Source organism: Phocoena sinus, chromosome 2 (genome assembly GCF_008692025.1).
Source record: "Phocoena sinus isolate mPhoSin1 chromosome 2, mPhoSin1.pri, whole genome shotgun sequence".
NCBI lineage: Eukaryota > Metazoa > Chordata > Mammalia > Artiodactyla > Phocoenidae > Phocoena > Phocoena sinus.
Genome location: NC_045764.1, coordinates 141077470 through 141103729, shown reverse-complemented (window position 1 = coordinate 141103729; position 26260 = coordinate 141077470). Strand labels below are relative to the sequence as shown.

General features: G+C 38.5%; 1 protein-coding gene across 2 annotated transcripts; it reads right to left on the bottom strand.

Moving 5' to 3' along the window:
- Nucleotides 1–73: 73 nt before the first annotated feature.
- On the bottom strand, nucleotides 74–26260 carry ZBTB1 (zinc finger and BTB domain containing 1). Of its 2 annotated transcripts, XM_032623081.1 has the most exons (3): nucleotides 25547–26253; nucleotides 9818–11733; nucleotides 74–2355 (listed from the first exon to the last, which is right to left on the bottom strand). In XM_032623081.1, the coding sequence occupies exons 2-3, from the start codon at nucleotides 11713–11715 to the stop codon at nucleotides 2319–2321; spliced, it is 1935 nt and encodes a 644-aa protein (XP_032478972.1). In that variant the 5' UTR covers nucleotides 11716–11733; nucleotides 25547–26253; the 3' UTR covers nucleotides 74–2318. The 2 variants fall into 2 exon arrangements, with proteins under 2 accessions (XP_032478972.1, XP_032478971.1); XM_032623080.1 differs by lacking the exon at nucleotides 74–2355 and having other exon boundaries at nucleotides 8969–11733; nucleotides 25547–26260.

Genomic DNA, 26260 nt, shown 5'->3' with positions numbered 1-26260 from the left:
CAATCAAATAATTTTTTTGAAAGAGCCAGGTTGGAAAAGTACAGTATAAATAAAAGTAATATACAGACATTTTAACTTCTGGACATAGAGGAGGAAATTTTATTAGGTAAAGCAATGGATTAAAAAATGTAACAAAAATTCTCTATGTAACCCAGTAACACCATTTTATACTAATATACAGAAAATAATCACATTATGGAATGCATTTATATCACTTATAATTACTGTAATTCATTACATTTGTAGTTTAGTACAGTCAGAATTTAAGCCATATTTCTTTTGTAAATCTAATTCCACCAGTAAATCAAAAATTATCTGTTGAGTTTCTATTATATTGATCTGACACCTTTAATAATTGATAGTATTCATCTTTACTGTTTCCTATTTATTTGTTAGAAGTCTGCAGTTCTATATGCTTCTTCATGTTTCTAGATGACTAGCTATAGTTTTTGTTTTTGTTTTAGACTCTAACACTTTAAGCTTATTTATTATATTTCTCTTAAAGCAGGTGAATTCATATGAATTTGAAGTCTTTAGTGGATTTCTCATCTCCCTTTTCACCCCTGTACTCATTATCACATTCTAATTAACTCTTTCTGATTTTTTGTTAGTCTAATTATTAGAATGAATAGTCATGTTATTCCTACTTTATAGCTAGAGATGTTAATTGACTTAAATTCTTCATCTGCCATTATATATACTCTAAGTTAGATCTCTTTGTGTAACTCCTTATTATAACATTTGAAAACATAGGCATAAAAACAAAATAAACATTTCTGAAAATATATAACATCTTGATATTGCAGAAGAAACAATAATAAGAATATTGATGATGATATTGAGTTGGGTATGCTGTTAACCAAAACTACAAATATACTCACAATATGGAAATAATATGGCTATAAGATTCATATGGTTGAGAAATGTGTATCTATCTTCAGGTTAAAATATCATCAAACATTTCATTTTCCCATGAAAGGTTTTTTAAACATGTTAACCATTGTTTCATTCAATACTTAGTTGAATTTTATCTTGAAATTTTAAAGCTGAGAAGCATGGTATTTTATATCAATACCAAGAAAAATGTTTAACAGAAGCTTATTCTGCGTTTTTAGGTTACATTGCTAAGTTGAGAAGAAAATAATGTGTCTTAAGATACATTCTTCTTGGTTGTCTGTGATTTGTGAAAATATACCACTGTTGAAATAGTACCACTTCTGTTTTTCCTTCAAGTAACAGACTTAAAAGGGAGCCTCATCAATATTAATAATCAAGTTTGTGACTGGTATATACAGTGAAAAAAGAAGAAAGGCAAATGTTACATTACAGTAAGCAATAACTAGATTATCTTTTCTTGGTAAAATATTGGTCTTACACGATTTTTTCTCTGTACCCACATCTTTTTTTTTTTGCGGTACGCGGGCCTCTCACTGTTGTGGCCTCTCCCGTTGAAGAGCAACAGGCTCTGGACGCGCAGGCTCAGCGGCCATGGCTCACGGGCGCAGCCGCTCCGAGGCATGTGTGATCTTCCCGGACCGGGGCACGAACCCGTGTCCCCTGCAACGGCAGGCGGACTCTCAACCACTGTGCCACCAGGGAAGCCCATCTTTTTTTTTTAAGATTATTTTTGATGTGGGCCATTTTTTGGGAAGTCTTTATTGAATTTTGTAACAATATTGCTTCCGTTTTTATGTCTTGGGTTTTTGGCCGCGAGGCATGTGGGATACTAGCTCCCCAACCAGGGATCGAACCTGCACCCCCCTGCATTGGAGAGTAATGTCCAACCACTGAACTGCCAGGGAAGTCCCCACATCTTTTTATTTATACTCTAAGCTACAGATTTTGGGGTGAAATTTTTGAAACTACATTTCATGATATGTAAACTGTAATTCCATTTAAGTTTAGAGTTTTATGCGTTTACACAGATATGTGATTACCTCACTTTATAATGTATTTATAGTAGCTTAGCAAGCCCTTTTCTTTTAGGAGGGATTCTTGAAGAGAATTAGTATATAGAGTTTTATTTTAGTGTAGCTTTAACCACTGATGTTGTATGAATATTCTAGTTACTTTTCTTTAGCTGATTTTTCACAAATAACAGGAGAGTCACCATGAATCGATTTTGTCACAACAAAGTGATTCCAAAGTAATCTTTACTGAGTTTTCTTGGATCCTTGCAACTGGAACTTTTGGGGTTGATGAGGTTTGTCAGAAGACAGAAAAGATGCTGTCACTTCAGATCTGATATTCCTGGGTCTGGACTTAAAGATTATCTGTTGAAGATTGATTCTTCCCCATGTCCTCTCCAAATTCAGATCTCACTTCTCCAGAGGTTTAGAAGGCCCTATTTGACCACTGCCACACAGAAAAAGACAAAACTCAAGAAAAATAATATTACAAGTTGACTTCTCTACAAGATACAACATAATTCTTAGGTCAGAATTTCATGACTTTTGGCACCAGGCCAGCACACTGTTACTAGAATAAAGAATGGGAACAAAAGCACAGATCCTAGAACTTAGATTTATTTAATTTATTCCCCAATGTAACTCACTGTACCCTTTAAATATAAGGTGTTCTTTTTACCAATATAATTTTTCAGCTATTGGGGCACCTTTTTTTTTTTTTTCTCTTACGTGAGCTATAACGGGTAGGGCTCATAAAGATGTAACAGAAAGATAGGAGGGCAGCCAGGTGGAGGAAAGTAGGGAGGAAGGAAGCAGTTAAAAATTGTTTTCTTAAAAAAAAAAAAGTGTTTTCTTTCAACTAAAATAATTTTACAATGAACTTGTTAATAGCAAATCTCTGAATGAAACATAGATCTAACAAGTTCGTATTCTTTTTACTGAGTGCCTTCAGCCATCAAGCTAACATTGTTTTTCTTCAATGTTAAGTGTTTTACACTCTGCAAATGAAAATACACACACACACACACACACACACACACACACACACACACACGAGGAAGAACTTTCCTTCAAATTCCTAAGCTGCCCCAGTGATTCTGGGTAGAATTATATTTTTCACAGCAATGATTTGCCCTAATTTTGTAAAAAGGAAATTGTCTCTTAAATATTTTTTTCCACATCAGGGAACACAGAAGCATTTGAAAGAAACGATGACTTTCATAATCTGGATGTTTATATTTCTGTCATCTAAAAATGAGCTCTGCTGATTTTGATTGGTAGAAGCAACTGGTTGAAGTAGAATAAAAACAACATAGTAACTTTAAAAATAAAGCTTACCTGGGATTTCATAAGCTGTCTACCTAACTATTCCTTTCTCAAATAGGTAAGTACAGAGTTATGCAAATTTTCTCAGATAAAATTATTAATATTCCTGACTCATGAAATCATGTCTTTTACATTTGCGTCATCCTTTGGCCCTAGAGTTTCCTGTGATCTTTACTTATTACAGTGGTGATTAGTACATTGATACATTTAATTCAGAGCCAAATACTGAATTGTAATCTTCACACCATCTTTTTTATCAGCAAATGAGTAAGATGATGAGTAAAATTATAAATGGCTTCCTGCCCACTAGTGATCTGTGGTGGATTCTGATAGAAAGGATGAACAATTCTGCCACTAATAATGGACCTCAATGATTTGGTTCTCCTAAAAATAGTAAGAGAGCAACTTATATGGATTTAACTTCTTTTTTTTTTTTTTTTTTTAAAGTTATTTATTTATTTATGGCTGTGTTGGGCCTTCCCTGCTGCATGCGGGCTTTCTCTAGCCGTGGAGAGCAGAAGCCACTGTTCATTGCCAGGGCATGTGGGATCTTCCCAGGCCAGGGCCCAAACCCGTGTCCCCTGCATTGGCAGGCAGACTCCCAACCACCACGCCACCAGGGAAGTCCGGATTTAACTTCTTAATGCTAAAGTCAACTAAGCACATGCATGTAAGTATGTAAGTGGTATTAAATTGGTTCAAAATTAGCATAAATTTATAAGCCGCTATTGTCATTTAGTTAATATTTATATTTACCAATATTTAGAGACACAAACATTCTAAACCCTTGCACTTTTGCCTCTTACCCGCATATAAATTTATAAGTGGCTAAATTTCACCTGGTCTTATTATGAGACTCTGCCCATGTTACCAAGGAATAGGTCCTTGAGTTTGACAGAAGGCAATGAAAGTGGGCCACCTAAGTGATTATATAAATATTATCTATGGAATCTTCACCATTTATTCTTCTATTCTCACTTCAAAAAAAATAACATTTGGCAGTTGGTAGAGAGATCATTAAAGTAGTAGACTTAACATAGTAATAGTAAAACCTATTGTATAGGTTTTAGAAATCAGGCAATAGATGCATGAAATTAAAATCAGATTAGATTGGGAGGGGCGTTGTTTCACTTAAACCATTAGGCTATTCATTGCTTAAAGGTTTGCTGCTAGGTTAGGGTGGATATTCAACTGTTGTTTCCTGAAATGTCATTTCTTTTACAAGTAACATTGTTAAGTTTACACTAGAAATACATAGGTATTTTTGGTAAATTGAATTATAAATGGCTAGAACTGACTTTTATTTTTAGACAAACTTAGATTGCTCTATAAACTTTAATCAATTACAATATGGTAATTAAGTATTTTGTTCTGTTTTTTAGCCAAACAAATGAAAAATTTCTTATCCACATCATCTGTTAAGGCAAAAAGAGGAAAACTGATTACTCTGGGGTCCTGATTTTTTGTGGGAAGATTTTCAAATGATTTGAGTTAGTCTACTTATCAGTCTCATAACTGATAAAAGGAAATGGTGACTGGTGGGAGAGATTAAAACATCAAGATGGGGAATAGGGAAAACAGAGGGGCAAAAAGTCAGAGGTAGAAATATAGAAGTTGAACTCAAATTAGTTTTTAGTTGAGCACCTATCATGGGCCCAGAAAAATGGCTGATATACCACTTAATGTTTTAAGTTTAAATAAAGGAAAATTAAAACATAAGAGTACTTAGTAATTATTTCTAAAGATCATTCTGAATGATCCGCTCAAATACAAATGTTTTGCTTCTGACTGGTGTATTTTCACATTATTCAACATGTTCATTAGGTACCCACTATTACCAGCTACCTTACTAAGCGCAGTAGATGACAGATGATAAACAAGGAGCACAGAGCACAGAGTCTCATAGAAGCTTTGTCACATGTGTTACTGAGCTGAAAAGGCCTTTCTTTGTACTTTTTGTTAGGTGGAATATGTAGCTTAGTGGTTAAGTAGGAATGTAGAAATCAAATAGGCCTAGTTTCAAATTCCAGCTCTAGGATTTAGTTTCTGTGTGATCTTAGGAAAAATACTCAGTGTCTCTGAACCTCAGTCTCCCATCTGGAAAATTAGAATACTTACCTTATAAGGCTGTGAGTATTAATTAAAATTAATCTGTAAAGCGTTTAGCAGAGTACAAAGAGTGCTAATGAAATGGATGATGGGATTACTGAGAGCCCTGGGATAGGTGGTTCATAGGTTTCCAAATCCGGGCCACAGCTTCAAGTTCTTAACACCAAATCTAACTCTACTTGCTTCAGTTCCCTGGCATTCATCCTGTCACCCCATTTACTGCACCTCAGGTATCAGGAGATGGGAGACATTCCACAAGGATATGTTCCCACAGTGCCTTTTGATACCCTGGGATCTTAGGCATTATCAATGCTAGGGTGCCTTTACAGCACAGGCTTGTATCGCTGAGAAGCATATGTTACAAAAGAGGTGGTGGTGGTGAGGAACTGATCAAAGTAGATTAATGGCAAAAAAAAGAAATGTGTAACTCATAAAACCCATTTAGAATTAATATACCAAATTGCTTTATTCTCAACTATGCGTGCACATACACACTCAGGTTTTCTCTTCTGGTTGGTACTAATTTAGTGTTTTGTTAACAACAATGACAAGTTTAATGTTTAACTTAACTGTTAGACTGGTTCTTTGGGGAATTTTCCAGAGATCTATTAAATACAGAAGTTCCTTAACTAATGATATAGAGGAATAGGTATTGTTTAATCAATGAGAAAGTTGCCAACCACCACGAGCCTCTCTTCCCACTCGTTTTAGAATATAAACTTTGGTATATTATCTCACATATTTATGCATATCCTTGGCATGTTCATAAAATTTGTTTTATTAGGCATTCTGTAGCTCTAATTGAATTAGTTCAGTCAAATTGTTTGAACCTATCAAATAACTTCCGTTCTACTCACCTCACCTAGAAAACTTCAAATGTTTATTTTTTTATTCAATTTTTATACCTTGTTCATATTTTTGTTCTCAACTACAGTACTTAAGTACGATTTTTACTTAGTCTATTATTTTTCCTTTTAATTGGTGCTAAGAAAGCTCTGTCCTTATTTTATTTTTTTGCGGTACGCAGGCCTCTCACAGCTGTGGCCTCTCCCGTTGCGGAGCACAGGCTCCGGATGCGCAGGCTCAGCAGCCATGGCTCATGGGCCCAGCCGCTCCACGGCATGTGGGATCTTCCCGGACCGGGGCACGAACCGTGTCCCCTGCATCGGCAGGCGGACTCTCAACCACTGTGCCACCAGGGAAGCCCTGTCCTTATTTTAATTCTTTAATTTTTATACCTAGCCCCTGGAATCCTTATGTTCTTTTTTCTAATTTTTGTTCATACTCAAACTTCATGCATTAAAAATTAGCCATGTACCGTTTTACTCACGTGAGTCATTTCTCTGAATATTTTTACTTTAAAAATATGGGAGAGATTAAGACAAATTTCTGAGTTGTAATCCACTACTGCTTTAGTTGTGCTTTATTAACCTCTCAGATTCTTAGTCCTATTTACTAAAAAGTTATAAACAGCTGAGCTGCACTGTAATTGGTTAAGCACTGACTCCATTCCTCCAGGATTTCTGTTGGAGTAGAAAAGGCCCTTTAAGCAAGACTCTATGTGAGACAAAAAGAGAAACAAGATTCCACATACATCTATCTAGATTTCCCCTTCATTTTCAGATTTGGAGCCTAATCACATAAATTATAAAGGCAGGAGGAGAAGGCAACTTCCACAACCTTGATTCATTGCCTTCACAGCACTGGAGGGCAAGAAGCAATAGTAAGTAGGTACAGCTCTGTAGCTCCACCGCGGGAGAGAGAGGAAAGAAGTGAGAGGAAACAGGGCTGGAGAGAGGTGTTGGATAGGTTTAATTCTCCCTAGTTTTAAAAGGCAAGTAGTCTTTAAATGAACTCTTTGCCTTAATAAGGAAAATTGTACATTATACTCAAAGAAGCTCGTGCTGCTGTAGCTAGTTGCAAAACAAAACAAAAGGTGTGTGTGTCCTGTAACATGAAACTGGGAGAAAACACATCGTGAGGTATGGCTTTCTGAAACTATAAACACCTCAGTTATGTAAAATTAGAGATTATGTTTAATGTTTATATATTTGCTTGCTAATTCTTGGCTGTTAGTATGTGTCTAAAACTAAACCCCCTTTCCTAATGGATTAAACAATCCTTTTTACAGAGTGGTAGTATTTAGAAAGACCCCTGTTCTTTAATGGTGGGAAAGCCATTGCAATAGAGGTTTTAAAGAGGGTCATGGAAAAAAGTGGTCCCAAAGAAAATGATGTCCGCTAAGATGCTATATAGTTTGGAAATTTGTTTTGAGTCGATATTCTCTCTTTACTCTGATGGTCTCTGGGTTAGTTACAGAACTCTTATTAGGTTCCTATCAGTAATATATATATCATATTTCATTTAAAGTTGTATTTCAGATCTAATTACTTGATAAACTATTGTACCCAAGGCTAAGATGAATCAATTTTCTTGCTTTTTCTACAATATGGCTTTTTAAAAATTCCTGATTTCTCATTTATCTTTTTGTGTATTTCCCCCATCTCTACTTGTTCTAATACTGCATGGCTCCTGTACTATTTCAATTCTTACTTAACACCTCAACGTTTCCCCACAAATCTCTGAGCTCACACTCTTTCAACTAAACCTATGCTAGTCAATATGTCTCTCAATTCTCTTGGCAACTTGTTCTTTTATGCAAATTGTATACAAAAATATGACTTGCATATCTTAAAAATGTGATGTAAACAAAAAGAACAATACCGTTAAATTACTGTTCATAATCACAAAATTATACTTTTAAATACAGGAGTTATTTAAAATCCCTTTCATTATGAGAAGGGCATTATAATGCAAATATAGGAGTTATTTAAAATCCCTTTCATTATGAGAAGGGCATTATAATGCAAGCAATTCACATTAAAAGGCATTCTATTCAACAGATATGTTGATTGGTGGGCCAGTTTTGCCAGTGTTTTAATTTACATGTAATTCGTGTAGACCCTGTGTCAGCAACAACTAACGGTAATACTACTTTATCTTAAAAGTGATAAACTATTTCCACTTATATGTTCTGTGATTATTTTACGGTTCTCAAATTTTAGTCCTTTACAGAAAAAAAAATAAAGCATGTTGATAAACTGCAATTTGCCATAACACATTCTCTCTCCAAATCTTAATATAAAACACAAGACATGACTTTTGCACACTCTACTTTGATAGAACAACCAGATTTGTAATTGATTTCTTTATTAGATTTGTCAATATACATGGCAGCTTTCTCAAATCTCAAAGTTCCAAAAGTATGTCATTTTAAAGGTGAAAAATCATTTTCCTTTAGATGTCATATTCCTAGAAAGCTATTAAAGTCTATTTATAAACAAAAATAATTCATAAACTAACACACTTTAGAAATCAGAATATTTTAAATTATTTTAAATGAATACAAGATATGCCTTTTTAATTAACTATCATAGTTAAATTTAATATCACAAAACAAAATGACTTGTCCCCACTAATTTCTCAAGTGGGGTAAAGTCATTGGGTTTTACACTTAATATAAGTTTTAAATGTGATTATTAAATGATAATATTTTATCAATTATAGGATATATTCATTTATAGGAATTTCCTTAGGTTCATCAATCTTTTTAGGCCAAGTTTGAGCCCATGTCAACCTTCAAGGTTAGATTCAGTGCACCTAACCTGCCTATTAAGTTGTCAATTTAAGAATACGAATTTCATTGATAAGACAGGGAATAAACTGGCTAAATCACCGTTCAACTTCCAAAAAAAAAAAAAAAGCTACAGTGAATGGGATAGTTTCAAATAACTAATTATTTAAAACAAACAATTTTTAAAAAAAATTTAAACAGGAATGGCCAATGATGTTGGGTTTAAAATTTCACAGGGTAACTTTAGAAAAAAAAAAACACATAAAAATAGTGAAGTCATCACCTTATTGATAAAAAACTAAACTTTAATAGTCACTGAAGGGGTAACAACCACTTGTAGTCTACATTTAAAAGTAATTTTAATATAGCTAAAACAAACTAAAAACAAAGAATTCTATTAAAAATAACAAAAATGATAAACATTTAATAACACCTAAAATGTAGATACTTAAGATCCTAAACAAAAAATATTAAAGGTAAAGGGCCTTAAAATTTTTTTCAACAATTCATCTTATAAATTCATTTTCTAAATAGCTCATATCCTTTGCTTTGGTGTTTTGTCTCCTATCAGCTAAACATTATACAGTAGAAAATCACTTATGTTCTTTTCAAATGCTTGGCATTATAATGTGATCTCATATCTTTCCTCAAATTAAACTTTGCTCCACATATTCCACATGTATACAGGTGAACATCCATGTGCTGTTCCAACTGTTCATTGTTTGGGAATATCTGAAAGCAGACCTGGCATATAGTCTCACCAGCAGATAAATGAGAAATCATATGCCGTACATGGTCATGTTTTCTGAAGTTGCCTTGATCACAAATGGAACAGACATACCTGGCCATGCCTTTGTGCATATCATTGTGGAGTCGCAACTGACGTTCCCTTAAAAACTGCTTTCCACATGTCTGACAAACAAACTGTTTTTCCTTGGTGTGAACAGTATAGTGTTCTCTTAAGTGACACCGCTGATAAAATCCTTTCCCACACAGATTACAAAAATGCTTTCGTCTGTGATCCCTTTCATTCTCTTCCATGATGGCACTCTTGAACATGTCTTGGTCTAGGCAACTAGACATATGTTCAACCACTAGATTTTCAGTTTCAAAACGCTGGCCACAATTAGGACATCGAAAAGGACAGGCAGAATGTTTAAATAACTGCTTTTTTTGGATATTGTTTATCTGGAAATGATTGTCCCTAAAATCATCCAACATTTCAACAAACATATCCCTGATTTCAGACTGTTCGTCAGGATTCTCTTCCATGTCCATCTTCTCCTCAGTACTTCCTAACCCGTTCATTGTCAGGTCTTGGGGCTCTCCACACCTCTGGGCATGTTCCTGAAGCTGTCTACCCTTCACAAGTATTTGTCCACATTTGCCACATGCACAGATATTTTCGATGTGTTTGGCTAAGTAATGAGATGACAGGTCCTCCTCAGTTATTGTGAGCCCACACAACTCACAGGATGCGTTTTCAGTATCCTCTTGTACTGGACTGCTGTTGTTAGGGGGCCTCATATTTTCTAAACCACCTCTTTCATCAGTGTTTATTGACATCCGAGGTTTCAGAGCTTTCCTCCCACTTTTTTTAATACTGACATCTTCTTGAACATAGTATCTATAAAATGTCTCTTCAGGTTCATCTTCTAATTCATCATTGTCAGTGGACTCATTACAGTCTTTATCAGTAACTTTAATAATGTTAAAGTCTTTCAGTTCATCTGTAGGGATATCTTCTGGTTCCATCTTGATAATGATTCTTTTCCTCTCAGCAGCTCTGCTTTTTTCTTCACTGGCTAGTTCAGACTCCACTGTGCTACTTTTTCTGCTTCCAGTGGTTGAAGTTGAGTCATCAGCAGCCTGGCTTGTGTCTCCTCTGTATTTGTCCGTCTGTGCAGAAAATGTCTTAGAAGAATCCTTTTCAACAAATTCAGCTTTGATGTTACTGTCTTTTCCATCTCTAATATCCACTATTCTGTGGTAGGATCTTGTATTTTGGTATGAATGTCTGTTAGTACAGGTTAGCACATGCTCATCTAGTAACTTCTCACAGCTAAAGCCAAATCCACAACTATCACAGGTAAAACTCCGTCCAAAGCGTCGTGAGACACGTTCTTTTGGAGTAGATAATTTGGACACAGAACTCTTCTTACATACATCAAATAATGGTTCAGGAAAATTACCTAATTGCAAAGACTCTTCATCAGGCTCTCTATTATGTGGTGTATTTACTGTTGAACTTGGCTCTGCACACCATCTATTGGCTTCACTGCCATTTCTAGCCACAGTGTCTTCATACATTCTTACCCCAAATATCATTTTGCTGTTCTGGTTGCTAGAAGCAGAAGATGAACATTTTGAACTAGAACAATCTGCATCCTGTATGTCTTCTAAACAGTCAGGAACATTGTACAGCTGTAGGTAGTTCATTGCCACTTTAAACTGCTCAAAACTGGAAGGAGCTGTCATAATTTTTCCTAAATACATAAACTGCAAAATAAGATCAAAACACTCGGCACTAATTTTCATGTTGCTGAGATTCAGCTGTGCAGTACTATGTTGATGATTCATGAAAAACATTCTAAAATAGGAGCTACAGGCAGCTAGAACTGCTTTGTGTGCTTGAAAGTAAATGTCATCAATTGCAATACAACAGTCACAGAGGAAACCCCATTCCCTTTGGTTGTTTAGCTGCTGAAGGACGTAGCTGCTGTGGCTGGGCTTTGCCATCTTCTATTAATTAGAGACCTATGTAAAACAAAAATATTAAAGTCAGACAGGATATCAGAAAAGCACTTAAAAAAAGAATAATTTTGATCATGACCTGTGACTTGTGTGAATTTACTATTACAATCAAGGTATGGCTAGCTTTCCAGTCTAATGTAGTAAAGAACAATAACATATACCTGAATCATTTTTAAAACTTGAAGGTGAAGATACCCAGCCATTTATTCAAGCATCTCGTTTTTATTTTAAGAAATACAAGCAAAGGTATCAAAAGCAAAAACCATACAGTTTTGGTTTCATTATGCCTTTAGGGAAAAAATGTATACTAAATTTGAAAGGAAAAAAGACACTAGTTTAAAAGTACTTGAAAAAAAAAAGTACTTGAAGGATACAAACAATGAAAGTTAAATAAAATAGCAATTTAAACTGAAAGTTAGTAATTCAGTCTCAGAGTATGAAAAACTTCTTAGATGATTGATATAAAGGAATGACTGCTCATCCTTTAGTGTGATATGGGTATGCTGGTTGTGTTAAAAGCATCCTTATCTTTTAGATACATAGACTGCTGTATTTATTGATGAAATATCTAAGATATGCTTGCAAATAATCCAGTGGGGTGGGTGTGGGGGCTATAGATGATACAAAACAGGCCATGTGTTGAGAACTATTGACGCTAGGAGGCAGATATAGTTCTATTTTTGCATGGTTGAAAATTTCCTTAGAAAAATTCTATTTACAAAAGCTTATTAGATTACATGGAAATGGCGCCAAGCAAATAGGTTTGATCAATGCTCCTCTCTTTTCTTGATTATTGGAGAGGCAATAATTCTATAGAGTCAGAGTATCTGTCTTATATTGCTTGGCTTGCACTTTACAGTATAAAGAAACAGTGGATCTATTTGGGAAGGAGATATCTATCCTTAGATTGTAAATTTTTCTTCACTTTTCAATCATTAAAAGAATACAAAAGTAACACACGTTCATTGAAAAAAACTGAAACATAAAAGTACATAGAATAAAAACACACCTTAGGTTGCACACCTCTTTCCAGAGGTAACCTCTCCAATCGTATATCTTCAAATCTGTTTATGCTATACCTACAGAGTCAACAGCTATTGAGTACCTACGACGTGCCAGGCACATAGTTTTGCTTTTGTTGTTGTTTTTGTTTGTTTTTTACCTAAATGGTATTGTACTGTATACACCTTTCTGCAACCAGTTTTCTTCACTTATCAACATATAAATATTTTTAATGTATGGAGCTGACAAGGAATAAAGAGAGGAGAGGAGAATATTAAAAGCACTGTAAGTCCTATTACATTACAAAGCGAAAATAAGATCAAATTTTAGCCTTAATTTTTAATCTGTACACATAATACTTCAGAATCTATCATCTACTCAAAAACAAGTTCTTACACAATTTGACTGAGCATAAGAAGAACATTTAACAAGCTGTTCAGAGAAATAAAACGTTCACTCTTCAGTCCACAAACCCTTCATTCCCTACAGTAGAAATTAAAAGATTATCTAACTTCACTAACTTCCACTTGTTTTTTATAAACTGTTTGTCCCAGATCACATGTGGATGACATACCCCTTTCCCCGACTACCTAAGGCCACTCTGCCTCCTTCTTCCTGCCTGAAGACAGGGTAACACAGTAGGCATGGGCACCTGGTGAAATGAAGGTGGCTTATAATGAGACCTGCTGCCTTCCTAAACTTGCAACCTCTAGGCCTTTTCTGTAAGCCAAATCAAGTATTTCAAGAAGGTCCAATATTTCAGCCTTGTGTAACTCAGATATCTGTACTAGAATTGAAGAGTCATGCTCAGTATGTACCCATATACAAAATGCAATGTATGCGCAGATCTTTATCAATGTGTTATTTATAACTTGAAATGCCTCGCAATAAGGTAGTTGTAAGTAAACCAAGGTAAATCTACTTCTTAAAATTCACCATCATGTGGCCTTTATGAAAATTATATTTATGAATGAAGGCTGTAGAAGGAAATAAGAAAAGTTTTCAGGATGGAAAGTCAAGTAAATAAACACAGGCTATGAAATTATGTAACGATTACAATTACATAAAACAAATCCAAACAACAAAACCTTATTCAAAGGGTTAAAACACACACACACACACACACACACACACACACACACACACACACACACAGAAAAATGCTGACCCCAAGCCCATTTTTTGTAGGATGAGATTTCTAGGTCTATAGACATTTTACAGGATTCAGAGAGACCTTTAATGAAAAAGGAGGTAGAGGGATAGATATTATCTCAATTTTTTTTCCCTAGTAATAAGAGTTGTTCAAAAATGAAACGAACTCATCTAGAGGATAATGAGTGCCCCGTGTAGAAGCAGGGATGAAATATTGTTGAGGACAGTATGGTACAGTGAAAAGAGCACAGGCTTTGGATCAGACAGGCCTGAGTTCCAACCTAGCTTTGCCACCTTAGGTAACTTGCTTGTCCTCATTGACTCCAAGTTTCCTGAACTGTCAAAGTGGGGATAATAATACCTCAAGAAAGTGGAATGGACATATATACACCACCAAATGTAAAAGAGCTAGTGGGAAGCAGCAACATAGCACAGCTGTACGGTGATCAGCTTGGTGCTTTGTGACCACCTAGAGGGGTGGGATAGGGAGGGTGAGAGGGAGACACAAGAGGGAGGAGATATGGGGATATGCGTACATGTATAGCTGATTCACTTTGTTATACAGCAGAAACTAACACACCATTGTAAAGCAATTATACTCCAATAAAGATGTTAAATAATAATACCTCAAAAAACACATCAGACATTAAGGTTCATAGGAGCAATGTGCAAACTGTATAGTGCTTGGCACGTGATAATTAATGGAAGTAACAGTGGCAATTGTGACAGTGGTGATGCTTCCTTAAGCGTAGGAGGTAAGTTTGACGAGATAATCTTACAGTTTCCTTCCATATAAGAGCCCAGCAGTATGAAAGCCAATAGTTTATCTGTTAAAACTTTCAGGTTTTAAATGCCCTGTGCTTGAAATAATGACACGAAGAGCTTAAAAGTTCCAAGGACCCTTCTAATCTAAAGGAAAAGCAGTTTTATGGTCAGCAACCAAAATTAATGCAGCTACATAGAAGACCGATATGATAGACACATCGGTAGCTATAGTCATAATTCAATTAGTGAACATACATTCTGTATTAACATAAACAAGACACTAAAGCATATAAGAGCATCAACAGCATTTTAACACACACTTATTAATTCAACAAACATCTGTTGAGTATTTTAGTGTACCAGGCACTGTATAAAGTACTGAGAATCAGCAATAGCATAGGTATTCTATCATCTCAAGGATGCCTCACTGAGGGGAATTTTAACTTGTTCTAGACGAGTGACTTCATTGAACGTGTACTCTGCAGAGTGCCTACTCTGTACATGAAGGCACTGTGCTGTGGTGGAGAGAACAGGGCTCCAGGTCAGACACACCCGGGTATGAATCCCACTGCCTCCACATCCCTCTGTATTTCTATCTTCGCCTCTTATGGCTGGAAGCTGAACAAGTACCTTTTTGTCAAAAATTAATGCTAACACTACAGCTCCTAGGCTGACCTAAAACTGTAGTTTCTCCAATGTTATTATGCAAATGCCCAAGTTCTGAGTAAAGTGGATTTTAGGGAGAGTAACTTTTTTTTTTTTTTTTTTTTATAAATTTATTTATTTATTTTTGGCAGTGTTGGGTCGTCGTTTCTGTGCGAGGGCTTTCTCTAGTTGCGGCGAGCGGGGTCCACTCTTCATCGCGGTGCGCGGGCCTTTCACTGTCTCGGCCTCTCTTGTTGCAGAGCACAGGCTCCAGACGCACAGGCTCCAGACGCGCAGGCTCAGTAGTTGTGGCTCACGGGCCCAGTTGCTCCGCGGCATGTGGGATCTTCCCAGACCAGGGCTCGAACCCGTGTTCCCTGCATTAGCAGGCAGGTTCCCAACCCCTAGCGCCACCAGGGAAGCCCCAGGGAGAGTAACTTTTAATAGCAATCATTCACACATTGTACCAACAACTCTGTTCTTGTTACACCTCATTCAGAAAAGCTTTAAGAAGGCTTAATAACAGCAAAACAAAAACAAATAAACAAAAAGGTGGGAGGCGGAATCATGGGTGAAGGATCTAAATTCCTGTGAGACTTTTAGCTTGTTATGTCTTGAGAATAATTTTTGCATTAAAATGTTTATATTTCACTCACTTTTATTAATTAAACAATAATTTCATTCAAATTCCAAAAGAGGTTTGCTCTCTTCAATTTTTAAATTATCCTTAATAATGCTACCCAAAATACTTAGTGAACTTTGTTATAGTAAAGCTTGTTACCTGTTTTTAATAATTGCTTATATTTCAATTCTTGTTTTTATAATGGCATTGTGTGATTGCTTTTGTTTGTGTTACTAGCTACATCACTGGTAGAACAAGTTTGTACAGCTAGAGGTTCTTCAAGGGCTGGGGTTGAGAGCAGAAACTTCAAACGTGATCCAAAGCCAAGGGTTCTCCTAAGGCTAGGATACCCAGTGTGGATGCAGTTCTCCAGAGGAATAAGGAGGTAGGTGATGCAAAAAAGTTTACACTGAATTTAAAAAATTTTTGTTTGAAAAAGTTTAACCAGCTCATCTCAAATTCAAAAACAGCTACCAAACACATTAAGAATATTCAGTAATTTAGATATTCATAGGCTTTTAGAGCTTAGAGATCTAATCTAGTCCAACATGCTGATTTCATAGAAGGACAAAGATGTTGTGCTGTTAAACAATGTATCAAGGATTAACTGTGGTAAAGTATTATAGGTACTAGGATTCCTGCCCACGCAGCTGGGTACTAACCACTGAACTGTGGTTACTACATGCTCCTTGGTATCATGCAGTGTACCCCCATATGTAAAGAACAGTCAGCAAGGACTGGGCATGAGTCCTTATCATAGCGTTTGTTAAGGCCCTTGCACAAGAAACTACGCCCTCTGAACTCTATCTGTAATGTGGTTATACCTATATATGCACATCTAGTCTCACTCAGCAGACGTGTTCCCTAAATTATACTCTGTACGCTGTTTCAGTAAATTTCTCACTGACACAGTAAGGTTTCAGAAATACTTTTCCTTCTTTGCTAAGTCTCTTAAATGGAAAAAAAGTTTTGCTGGACGTTTCTTTTGCCTTAGCCTTAGTGAAATGATAATTTAAGGGTCTATAAATAAGCATATAAAGTGAATGAAGAAGCAACTTAAAGGAATTTTTGAGTGACTCCTTCCATAAGGTAAACAACCACCCTCTGCGTCCCAGACTTGCATTATCAAGGACATTCCCCTGAGAAATATTTGCATAGCCTCAGTGAGTCTACAGTTCAGTGTCCCAATCTCTGAACTACTAACAATTACCTCTGGGTCTCAAGGGACATTGAAGTACCTACATTCATTTCCTTGTACCTATTTCTATGTCTTATATGACTGAATGTATGTATATGGATTTAACCTGTGGGCTATAGACTAGCTTCTTAAGAAGCTTGAAATGTAGTGAAAGGATTCTCCCCTGTTTATAAATCAGAGTATCAGAATGTATTGAACACCTACAATGTTCCCAACATGGTATAAAGCATTGAGGTGGAGAAGGATGGTATACAGTAGAGCTAATTACATATGAGGGATTACATTTTATACCAAGAAATGATTTGAGAAAAATTAAGTACTGAATTATATTGAATAAAGTTCAGTATGCATTTAGAAAAAGCATGACTTGTACTAGAACAGTAGTGGGCTTTAGGAAGGATTTGAGTGAAGTCTTGATGAATGAGTAGAAGAAAGAGAAATAGAAAGCGGTGTGGGGAAGGCATTTCAGGTGTCTGTATTGGTGTGTACGTAAAAAATCGGGGAGAGGTACACAGCAGCATAAACAAAAGCTTGGAAATGTAATGGGAGAGAAGGTAAATTTGTTTTACTGGCCTTAGTACCAATGTGCCAGGATCTAGTCTAAGCAGGTGTGTGTGTGTGTGTGTGTGTGTGTGTGTGTGTGGTATCTGCTTAGACTAGAGCCTGGCGCATCAATAGTGAGATATATATATATATATATATATATATATATATATATACACATATATATGTATATATAGTGTATTATATATAAAACGTGTATGTATGCATGTAAATATGTGTATCATTTTATCATTTAATCCTCAAAACAAACTCTACAAAGTACGTACTGTTTTAAGACCCATTTCCAGATAAGAAAACAGAACACAATGTTATATAACCTTCCTAAGGCCACAGAGGACTGGGTGAGATTAGAACACAAGCAATATGACTCTTGAGCCTGAGATCATAGCCTTAACGACTTTGCCACCTATAAAAATAAGGTCACCTTGGCAAAATTCTTTCCTAGAATTCCATTTTCTAGGGTATACAGTGTTCCAATCTCTAAATTTAAACTTAATTCTTTAGGTTTTCTCCTTGAGATTTCTAAGAACTGGCTGTACAGGCTCCCAAAGATAAAAGGTTTTAATTCCAGGCATTGAAATTGGACAGACATGATCAAGTTTAGAAAATCTTATTCACTTTTTAGAACAAGCATCCTGGCTGATTATTAGACTGCAAATTCAGTACTTAGTACAGGAAGTTCTGAAATTGTAACTGGGTTATGTTCCAAAACTTTATTTTTAAGTTAGTTATTTGGAACTTGAAACACATATTCCCATAGAAACAAAGCTATAAATGGTGGCTCCATTCTGTGCTCACACCCTAAAGTCTTTAAAAACCCAAATGGAGCTGTGTGTTCATTTGTCCTAACTGTGCTGTAGTAGTACTTGCATCTTTAGGACTAACAGAGGGACTGTACAGCAATGCCTACTACACTCAACTCTTCAGGATGGGGACGAGGCTAAATGGCCTTTGTGTTCCCCGTGCCTAGCACACTGCCCATGTAGTTGGCACTTAATGCATGCTTGTTAAATGAAAGTGTTAAAAAAGAGCCCAGGGAGCAGACACCGATAGATTTGAATACCAGCTCTCCTACTTATTCAGCTACGAATTTTCTTCATCTCTCTAAGCCTGCTTTCCTCATGTATTAAATAGAGATAAGCATACTTCTAAACAGAACTCTTGTATAAACTAGAGATGACAAATGTTTGTCTTTTCAATCCAAGAGTAATAGGATTTTTCTTAAACATTAATGTCGTCATTGTGAACAAAGTTCACAGAATTTTACCAAGTGATGATCAAGTTCAACCCACTACATCATAGATAAGAAAACAAATGGAGGCCCTGAGTCACGTACTCAAAGTCACGTCTTGTTTTCGTGGCTGACAGGATGGGACCTTGGTCTCCTCAATCCTGGTCTAGGGTTCTTCCTTCTATTCTAACAGCTGCCCCCATATATAGCAACACCTAGCTGTCTGCTTGCTTCTCTGCATCAATTATGTCTTCCTGAAAAATAGCTGTTCAAATTTGCAAGGGTTGTTTGCACCTGCACAAAATGGCCTGAGGCTGTTATGCTCTTGGAGACTGTAGTTTGTTGGATGGTATTTTTCTGTCTCCCTACTTGTCAGGCCAACAGCTGTCACTTGTAAAAGGTGTGCTGATCTCCTGCTGCCCGCCATTTCAATCTGTTATGAGTTATGAAATTAGAAAAAAACTCATTGAAACTGAATCTACATAAATAATTTAATTTTCTGTGAGGACCTAGGGCAGTGTTCTATGAATAAGATAAGGTTTTAATTCATGCACTTTGTTTAATCTATCTTAATTGTTGACAGGCAACAAATTGCCTTACTCTTTCGTTTCAGGTCAGGCCACTGGATAGCTGGGGTTGTCAACCAAATAACTGAATAACTGAGGTGTTACTGTAGTTAAGCTCTTAGGTCTGGGAAATGAATTCATCCACACAGAAAGCAAAGGGAACATAGGGGCTCCTGAAATTTTCCTCTCTTCCTCCAGGAGTGGAAGAGGAAAAGCATTTAATTCAGGCAGTCTAAATGTTGATCTGTTTATCCTAAAGAGACAACATGGCATCTTCTGACCACCAGAGGGCACTGGGGTGAAGAGCAGGCTTCTCTCAGCAAAAAGCAGCTTCACCAGGAAGTCCCTTTTTGCACGTGGCATTCATATTCTTAGGGTTCATCTTGTGGAACTTCTATCTATTCCAGCGTACTCACGCTGTGACTTTGTCTGGGACCCACCTAAAACTGCTGCTCCCCCTTCTCCAGCATGCACCAATCACCCGGGATTCTTGGGAGTCACCTGGGACTTCTTCCTCATAATTAACTATTAAGTCTTGCCAGTTTTCTCACTATTTCTCAAATTTGCCCCTCGATTCCATCTTTACCTTCCCTGTCCTCTGAGGCCTCTATCATTACTCCTGAATTATTACAATAGACTCCTTAACTGGTCCCTCAAATCCATCCTTCACCCTCAGATGATTCATAAAGAACAAAAATCAGACCCTGTTATTCTGCTTCTGTGGGTCCTTTCACATACCCTCAGACTGAAGAGCAAACTCCTTCCCAAGGGATACAAAAGCCCTCCGTGCCCCCCCATCTAGTCTCCTACTTGGCTACTTCCTGCTTCAAACTTCTGTTCAAGCAGCATAAAGCTGCTGGAAACCACCCCATCCTCCAAGCCCATATACTTCATGTATTTCTTACCTCCATTTTTACTCATGCTGATTGGTTCTTCTGTCTGAACCGGCCACATATCTTTTAAGAATCAGTTTATCACCTCCTCCAGAAAGCCTTCTGCAAGACCTCCCTCTCCCACTGTTTTAGGTTTTGATATTACTCCGTGTATTATCTCCTTATTTTACACTTATTATGCTATTTTTTAAATCATCAGAACAGCAACATAAAGTAGATGTTAAAGCACAGACTAACCAGACTGCCTGGGTTCAAATTCTGGCTCTGTCACTTATTAGGTGTGTGAACTTGAGCAGGTTGCATCCAATCTGTGCCTCAGTTCTCTCATCTGAGAATTGGGATTGTAATCCTTCCTAGGGTTTAGTTACTGTAAGACAGTGTGTCACAGAGCAAGCGCTAAATAAGAATCAGCTACCACAATTATGTATATGTTGGTCTCCCTACTAGACTATGAGCAACTTGAAGGCCAATATTTTGGCTTGTTCGATTCTCTGCAACACAGTGTGTGTACTCAGTAAATGTTGCTGCATGAAAACTGGTGAGGCAAGGGGATATGGGGATATATGTATACATATAGCTGATTCACTTTGTTGTATAGCAGAAACTAACACAACGTTATAAAGCAATTATACTCCAATAAAGATATATATATATAAAAGAAAACTGGGGCTTCCCGCAGTGGTTGAGAGTCTGCCTGCTGATGCAGGGGACACGGGTTCGTGCCCCAGTCTGGGAGGATCCCACATGCTGCAGAGCGGCTGGGCCCGTGAGCCATGGCTGCTGAGCCTGCGCGTCCGGAGCCTGTGCTCCGCAACGGGAGAGGCCATAACAGTGAGAGGCCCTCGTACCGCAAAAAAAAAAAAAAAAAAAAAAAAGAAAGAAAGAAAACTGGTGAGGCAGCTCTAAGATGATGGGAGGGACTACCCAGTTTCCTTCTTTCAGCAAGTCCACACATAATATTTTTTAACTGTACTGTTTCCAATTGTGTAGCTCCAAGTGCTACATTTTAAACTCTAACCAAAATCCTGAAAATTTCACCCTTATCTAATTAAGTCAATGAAACCAATAAAAAGAGTATCATAAAAAGTATGTTCATGCCAAGAAGTTTAACTCCATTTTTGTCTTAAATCTATTTAACATTTAAGATTTCCCCTCATCCCAAAGCAACTAACACAGCAAAAGCCTTCATGCTTTCATACGTGCTATTCCCTTTGCTTAGAGCCTTTTCAACATCCAGCTCACTCTCTTCAGGACATTCTTTCTGATTCCAGAGTAAGGTAGATAAGTCTTCTGTGCTTCCAAAACAGTCTATACCTACAACTATAGGGTGAAAAATAATGTATCATCCAAACTGGGATGCTATGTCTATCATCACACTCACAGCAGGGATTATAATGATATGGTTCCCCTGCTTTGCTGTAAGCTGCTTGAGATCACGGCACTGTCTTAGTCATTGCTGTATCCCCTGAGCCTCTAACAGTTGCCTGACATTTAGTTGATATTTGATCAGTTTTTGAATGAATAAGTGTTGAAGAAAGGAAGTTTTATTTTGCTTATCATTTTTTTGCATTATTTCAATTATGGCAACGTTTATATAGTAGTCAAAAATCTACAAAGTGATTTCCCATACATTATACAACTGATCCTTATAACAACCCCGAGGTAGGTATCTTTATTATCCTCATTTTGTGAATGAGGAAACAGGTTCAGTGGTTGGTACTCAAGCGCTCATCTTGTAAGATGGGACTCAAACTCTGACCCTTTTCATTCAGAGCCCTAAGTTTCTGTTTTTGTAAACCAGAAAACACTCTTTCTGGCAATGACTATTAACTAACATGTCCCCTTGGACATTCTAAGCCTCCCAGAGTCACCTCATTCTCATAAAGCCCCATATTGCAGGCAGAATGCCCTGCGCTCCCCATCTCCGCTTCCATCTTCTGACTCCCACGGCCCATCAGAGGAAGCCCTCCCCTAATACAAAAGATTTAAAGTGAGGATGGAGCTCTTCAGTTATCTCTAAAAAGGATCGCATGCATCTCACACAGACAACAAATAGAAAATCTGGTTGGCAATTTAATTCTTTCTTTAATTTGCCAATTTTATTTTGCAAATGATTTGTTCCCAACACTCTCAAATAACAAATGCTGTGATTTAACTTCTATGTACTATTTTGGGGATTTGTTTTCAGAACATCAATTACTTCACAGCTTACTCTTCTTGAATATACCAGGCTAAGGAATAAGTGATTCTGTACTCTGACTAAGACTTCTTATACAGATAACTATACATGGCACAATATAAGTATACTTAGAAATCTACCTTAAATATGTACCGTCTCCTTCTAGGCCACATCTGAAAACCACAGTCATGAATCCCCTTCTTTCCTCTAATTTCCTTTCCTTGATGTTTGGTATGCTACCTCTGGATATAGATCAAGAGGGACCTCTCATCCCGTAACAGCACAGGGATTATCTTGGCAGTGGCCTTAATGGCAAGTATACCCACTCCTTCCCAACTATAGATTATGAAACTCTTTACAAATGTGAGGGTTTTGTTTTGTTTTGTTTTAATGAGTTTGGCAAGTATAAATCAACCCATCAAATGCTTGACACCAACATTAACATTAAAAGTGTGAGAACTAGCCCACCAAGCTACAGTAAGTACTTCATAAGGACAAACCTACAATAGCAGCCCTGTTGTATTTGAGCTCTCATGTCTGCTACTTAATCATAGAATTTAAATCAGTCCAATGCAAAACATTCCCTTTCCTCTACCTGGCCAATTCTCACCAACCTGAGCAGTGAATAGAGAACATGAGCCCATGAATCATCACGGCCATCCCTAGCCAGGGTGAGGCACACACAGCAGCACAGTATGACCAAATGTTGCTTTCTCTCATTTTAAACAAGAAATTGACTGTTAACAGAGATTACCTCTGGGGAGTGGGAGTCAGAAATGACTTTCATTTTTGTTTTTTATCTACTTCGGTATAGGCTGAATTTTTACAAAGAGCATGAATTTTATATAAAAGCATTTCCATTCTAAGAAAAAAAGAGACACTAATCCCTTTTAATTTGGTTCCCATAAGAGTATAAGAATAATGTCAATATTTTATGGTAAGAGATACCAGCACAAGAAGAAAAAATCAGGAGAAAAAAAATCCTATAGACACCAAAATGACCTCTCAGGCAAATATATCTCAATTTTTTTCAAATATATCTCAATTCTTTTTTGGAAGACAACAGATTGTGGCTTAAAAGTAAAAATCTATGGAAAAATTTCTGCATTTTTATCCCAAATGGTTTCCTCCCCTTTGGGCCAGAAGCTTCATAGGAAAGGCTTAGCACTTTTCCTGGATGGAAGAGAGGCCTGAAAGCAGGCACTTCTTTTCTCTTGCACATTAGAATGGCTGTCCTGCAAGGAACACAGAAATACCCTTAAAAAGCTCCATGGACTATACCTTTCCTGGAGCCTGGCAAAAGAGGAGAATGAGGAAACAGTACAAAAATTTAGCTGTGTTAAAGCAAAATCAAACACAAGGTCAACAGCAAGTGGCTGAGACTGTGCTCTGCCCTGATAAGGTCCTGGTTAAATATGGTTTCTCTTTTCTCCGACAATGATGCAACCAGGGCTCCCCACTGCCTCCAACTTAGGCCGTGTTGGGGTAGGAAGAATAGAAAGGCTTCAGGTAAGATTGCTCAACGTGAGTTATTTTTCTATACCATGAAAATTTGGTCGTAATGGAGAAATCTACTTTTAAAATGAATGTAAGATGCTGATTGAAAGCTCTACTTGTAGACTGTCATTATTTTATCAATCTTTGGGAAAGCACTGCACCTCCACTAGGCTTCAATTTTCTCTGTTTAAGATGAGGAAGCCCCATCTAGCTTCCAAATACGTTCAGTTATTATTGAGACTTTATTATATCCAGCAAGTGATTCAAAAGGAGTTTTGAGGTTCTGATGGCCAGCCATCATTCAAGCTTCATCGTTTTGTATTCCAAGTGTCCTCATCATATCCATTTGCAATGACAAAATTTCATAATTTCAAAGGAGCGGGTGGTGATTGCTTTGGAGTTATCATGAGAACTGCATCCTTCATCAAATCTGCTCCAGAGTGCCTTGAACTTCAGCTCAAGAGACTGATTCTAAGTCTCAGAAAGCCTGGGACCACTTCTTGGGATCGAGTGTCAAAGGGAAAATTGTTCCTGGCATAGTTTTCCTGTCGTGATACATACTGCATGGAAATATACTTAGGCCAATAAATAAACTGCGTGTACCTACCACGTTGAAGCTTGATTTAGGAATATTATTACATACAGACAAATTCCATACTGTCCCCAGAAAACATCAAGGACTTTCATCAACATCTCCCTGACGCTCCCAATTTGGAAAATGTCATGTCAACCTTTCAGATCACGCAGACGCGCTGCTTAGGTAGGAAGGGAGACTGGGAGGGTGGCTGAGCTCAGACCCAAACCTACATATTTTATTGGTAACAACTCCTGATCTACATCCAACACATTTACCGAACACTAACAGAACTTCTAGCAAGCGCCCGCCACTGGAAGCGAAAGCACTCTCTTCCCAAGAAACAGATCTTTCCACCGAAAATCCCCAAACCCGAGACCTACCACTTTTTACTGAACAAAAAGCTTGTGTGCCGGGAGGGAGTGGGAAAAAGCGTGGCAAGAATTTGCACGGCTCTTACGCCTCCTCCCTCGGAGCGCGCCCAAGTCTGCGGCCTCGGGCTCCGGGACACTTCCCCTCCCACCCGCCAAGGAGCTGCGGCTGTAAGTTGAGAGAAGCGGGCTCTGGGCACGTCAATCAACCGGGTCCTCCCGCCTCCCGTCTACACCTCCCCTCCCCCCTCAAAAAAATAAAGGCAGAGAAAGAAAGGAAAAAGAAGGTAACTAATTTGGGAACTAGTCTCCGTGGGGGCTTCGCCTCCGACCCAGGGAGGCCACACGTCCCCGACCAGGCGCGCCGGGGGGCGGCGGGATCAAGCAGGCGGCCCAACAGCCACCCGTGGCCGGGTCCTCGCCGCGCGCCCGCCGCGCTCCGGCTCCCCGCACTGGTCGGCGCTGCTCCGGACCCGCACTCCGCCAAGCCCGCTGCCCGCCGCCTTCCGGCCCGGGCCAAAGTTCCGCAAATAGCCCCACAACTGGCAAATACTCACCGGCCGCAGCAGGAACCGGGGCTGCGGAGATTTTAGGGAGTTTAAGGCAAATCGGCCACGGGAAAGGCGGGCGGAGGCAGAAGGGCCGAGAGCTGCAGTGGCGGCGGCGCGCGGCGCTCGGGCTGGGCTGCGCGGAGAGGCTCTGGCTCTGCCAGGGACTGTGCTGCAACAAAGGACTTCCGCTGCCGCACAGCCGCGCCTGCCGCACCGCACTGAGCCGGCCCCGCTTACGCGGCGACTCCGGGTCTGCCCACCAGTTCGCTGCGGCGTCCGCCAGCCTTCCCCTCCCTCTCGACCGCCCACCCACTCCGCCGCTGGCTGCTAGGGGCACCCGCGGTCGCCTGTTTGTTGCAACAAGTTTCTGCGTCGGGCTCCGAGGAGGCTGGCGCAACCCGCACCGCGGGGGCCGGCGCGGCGGCGGCCTGACCACCCCTCTCGCCCCTTTCCCAAGGGTAGGCTTGGGACCTCCTCCTCCTCCTCCTGTTTGCACAGCTGGATGAGACTGGGCTCCTCCCGACTCCCCAAGGGCAGGATGCTGCTTTCCCACTCCCTCCAGATGTCAGACCCCGGCCCCAAAGGGCTCAGCAGTTAGGCAGTCCCTCACAGTACGTCCCTGGCGTTCTGGGGGCGCCGGCACCCTTGCCCTGAGCCGTGCGCGGCCAGTCGATTCAGGATCGCCCATTCCCCGCGCCTCCCCCACCCTTGCCTTCCGTG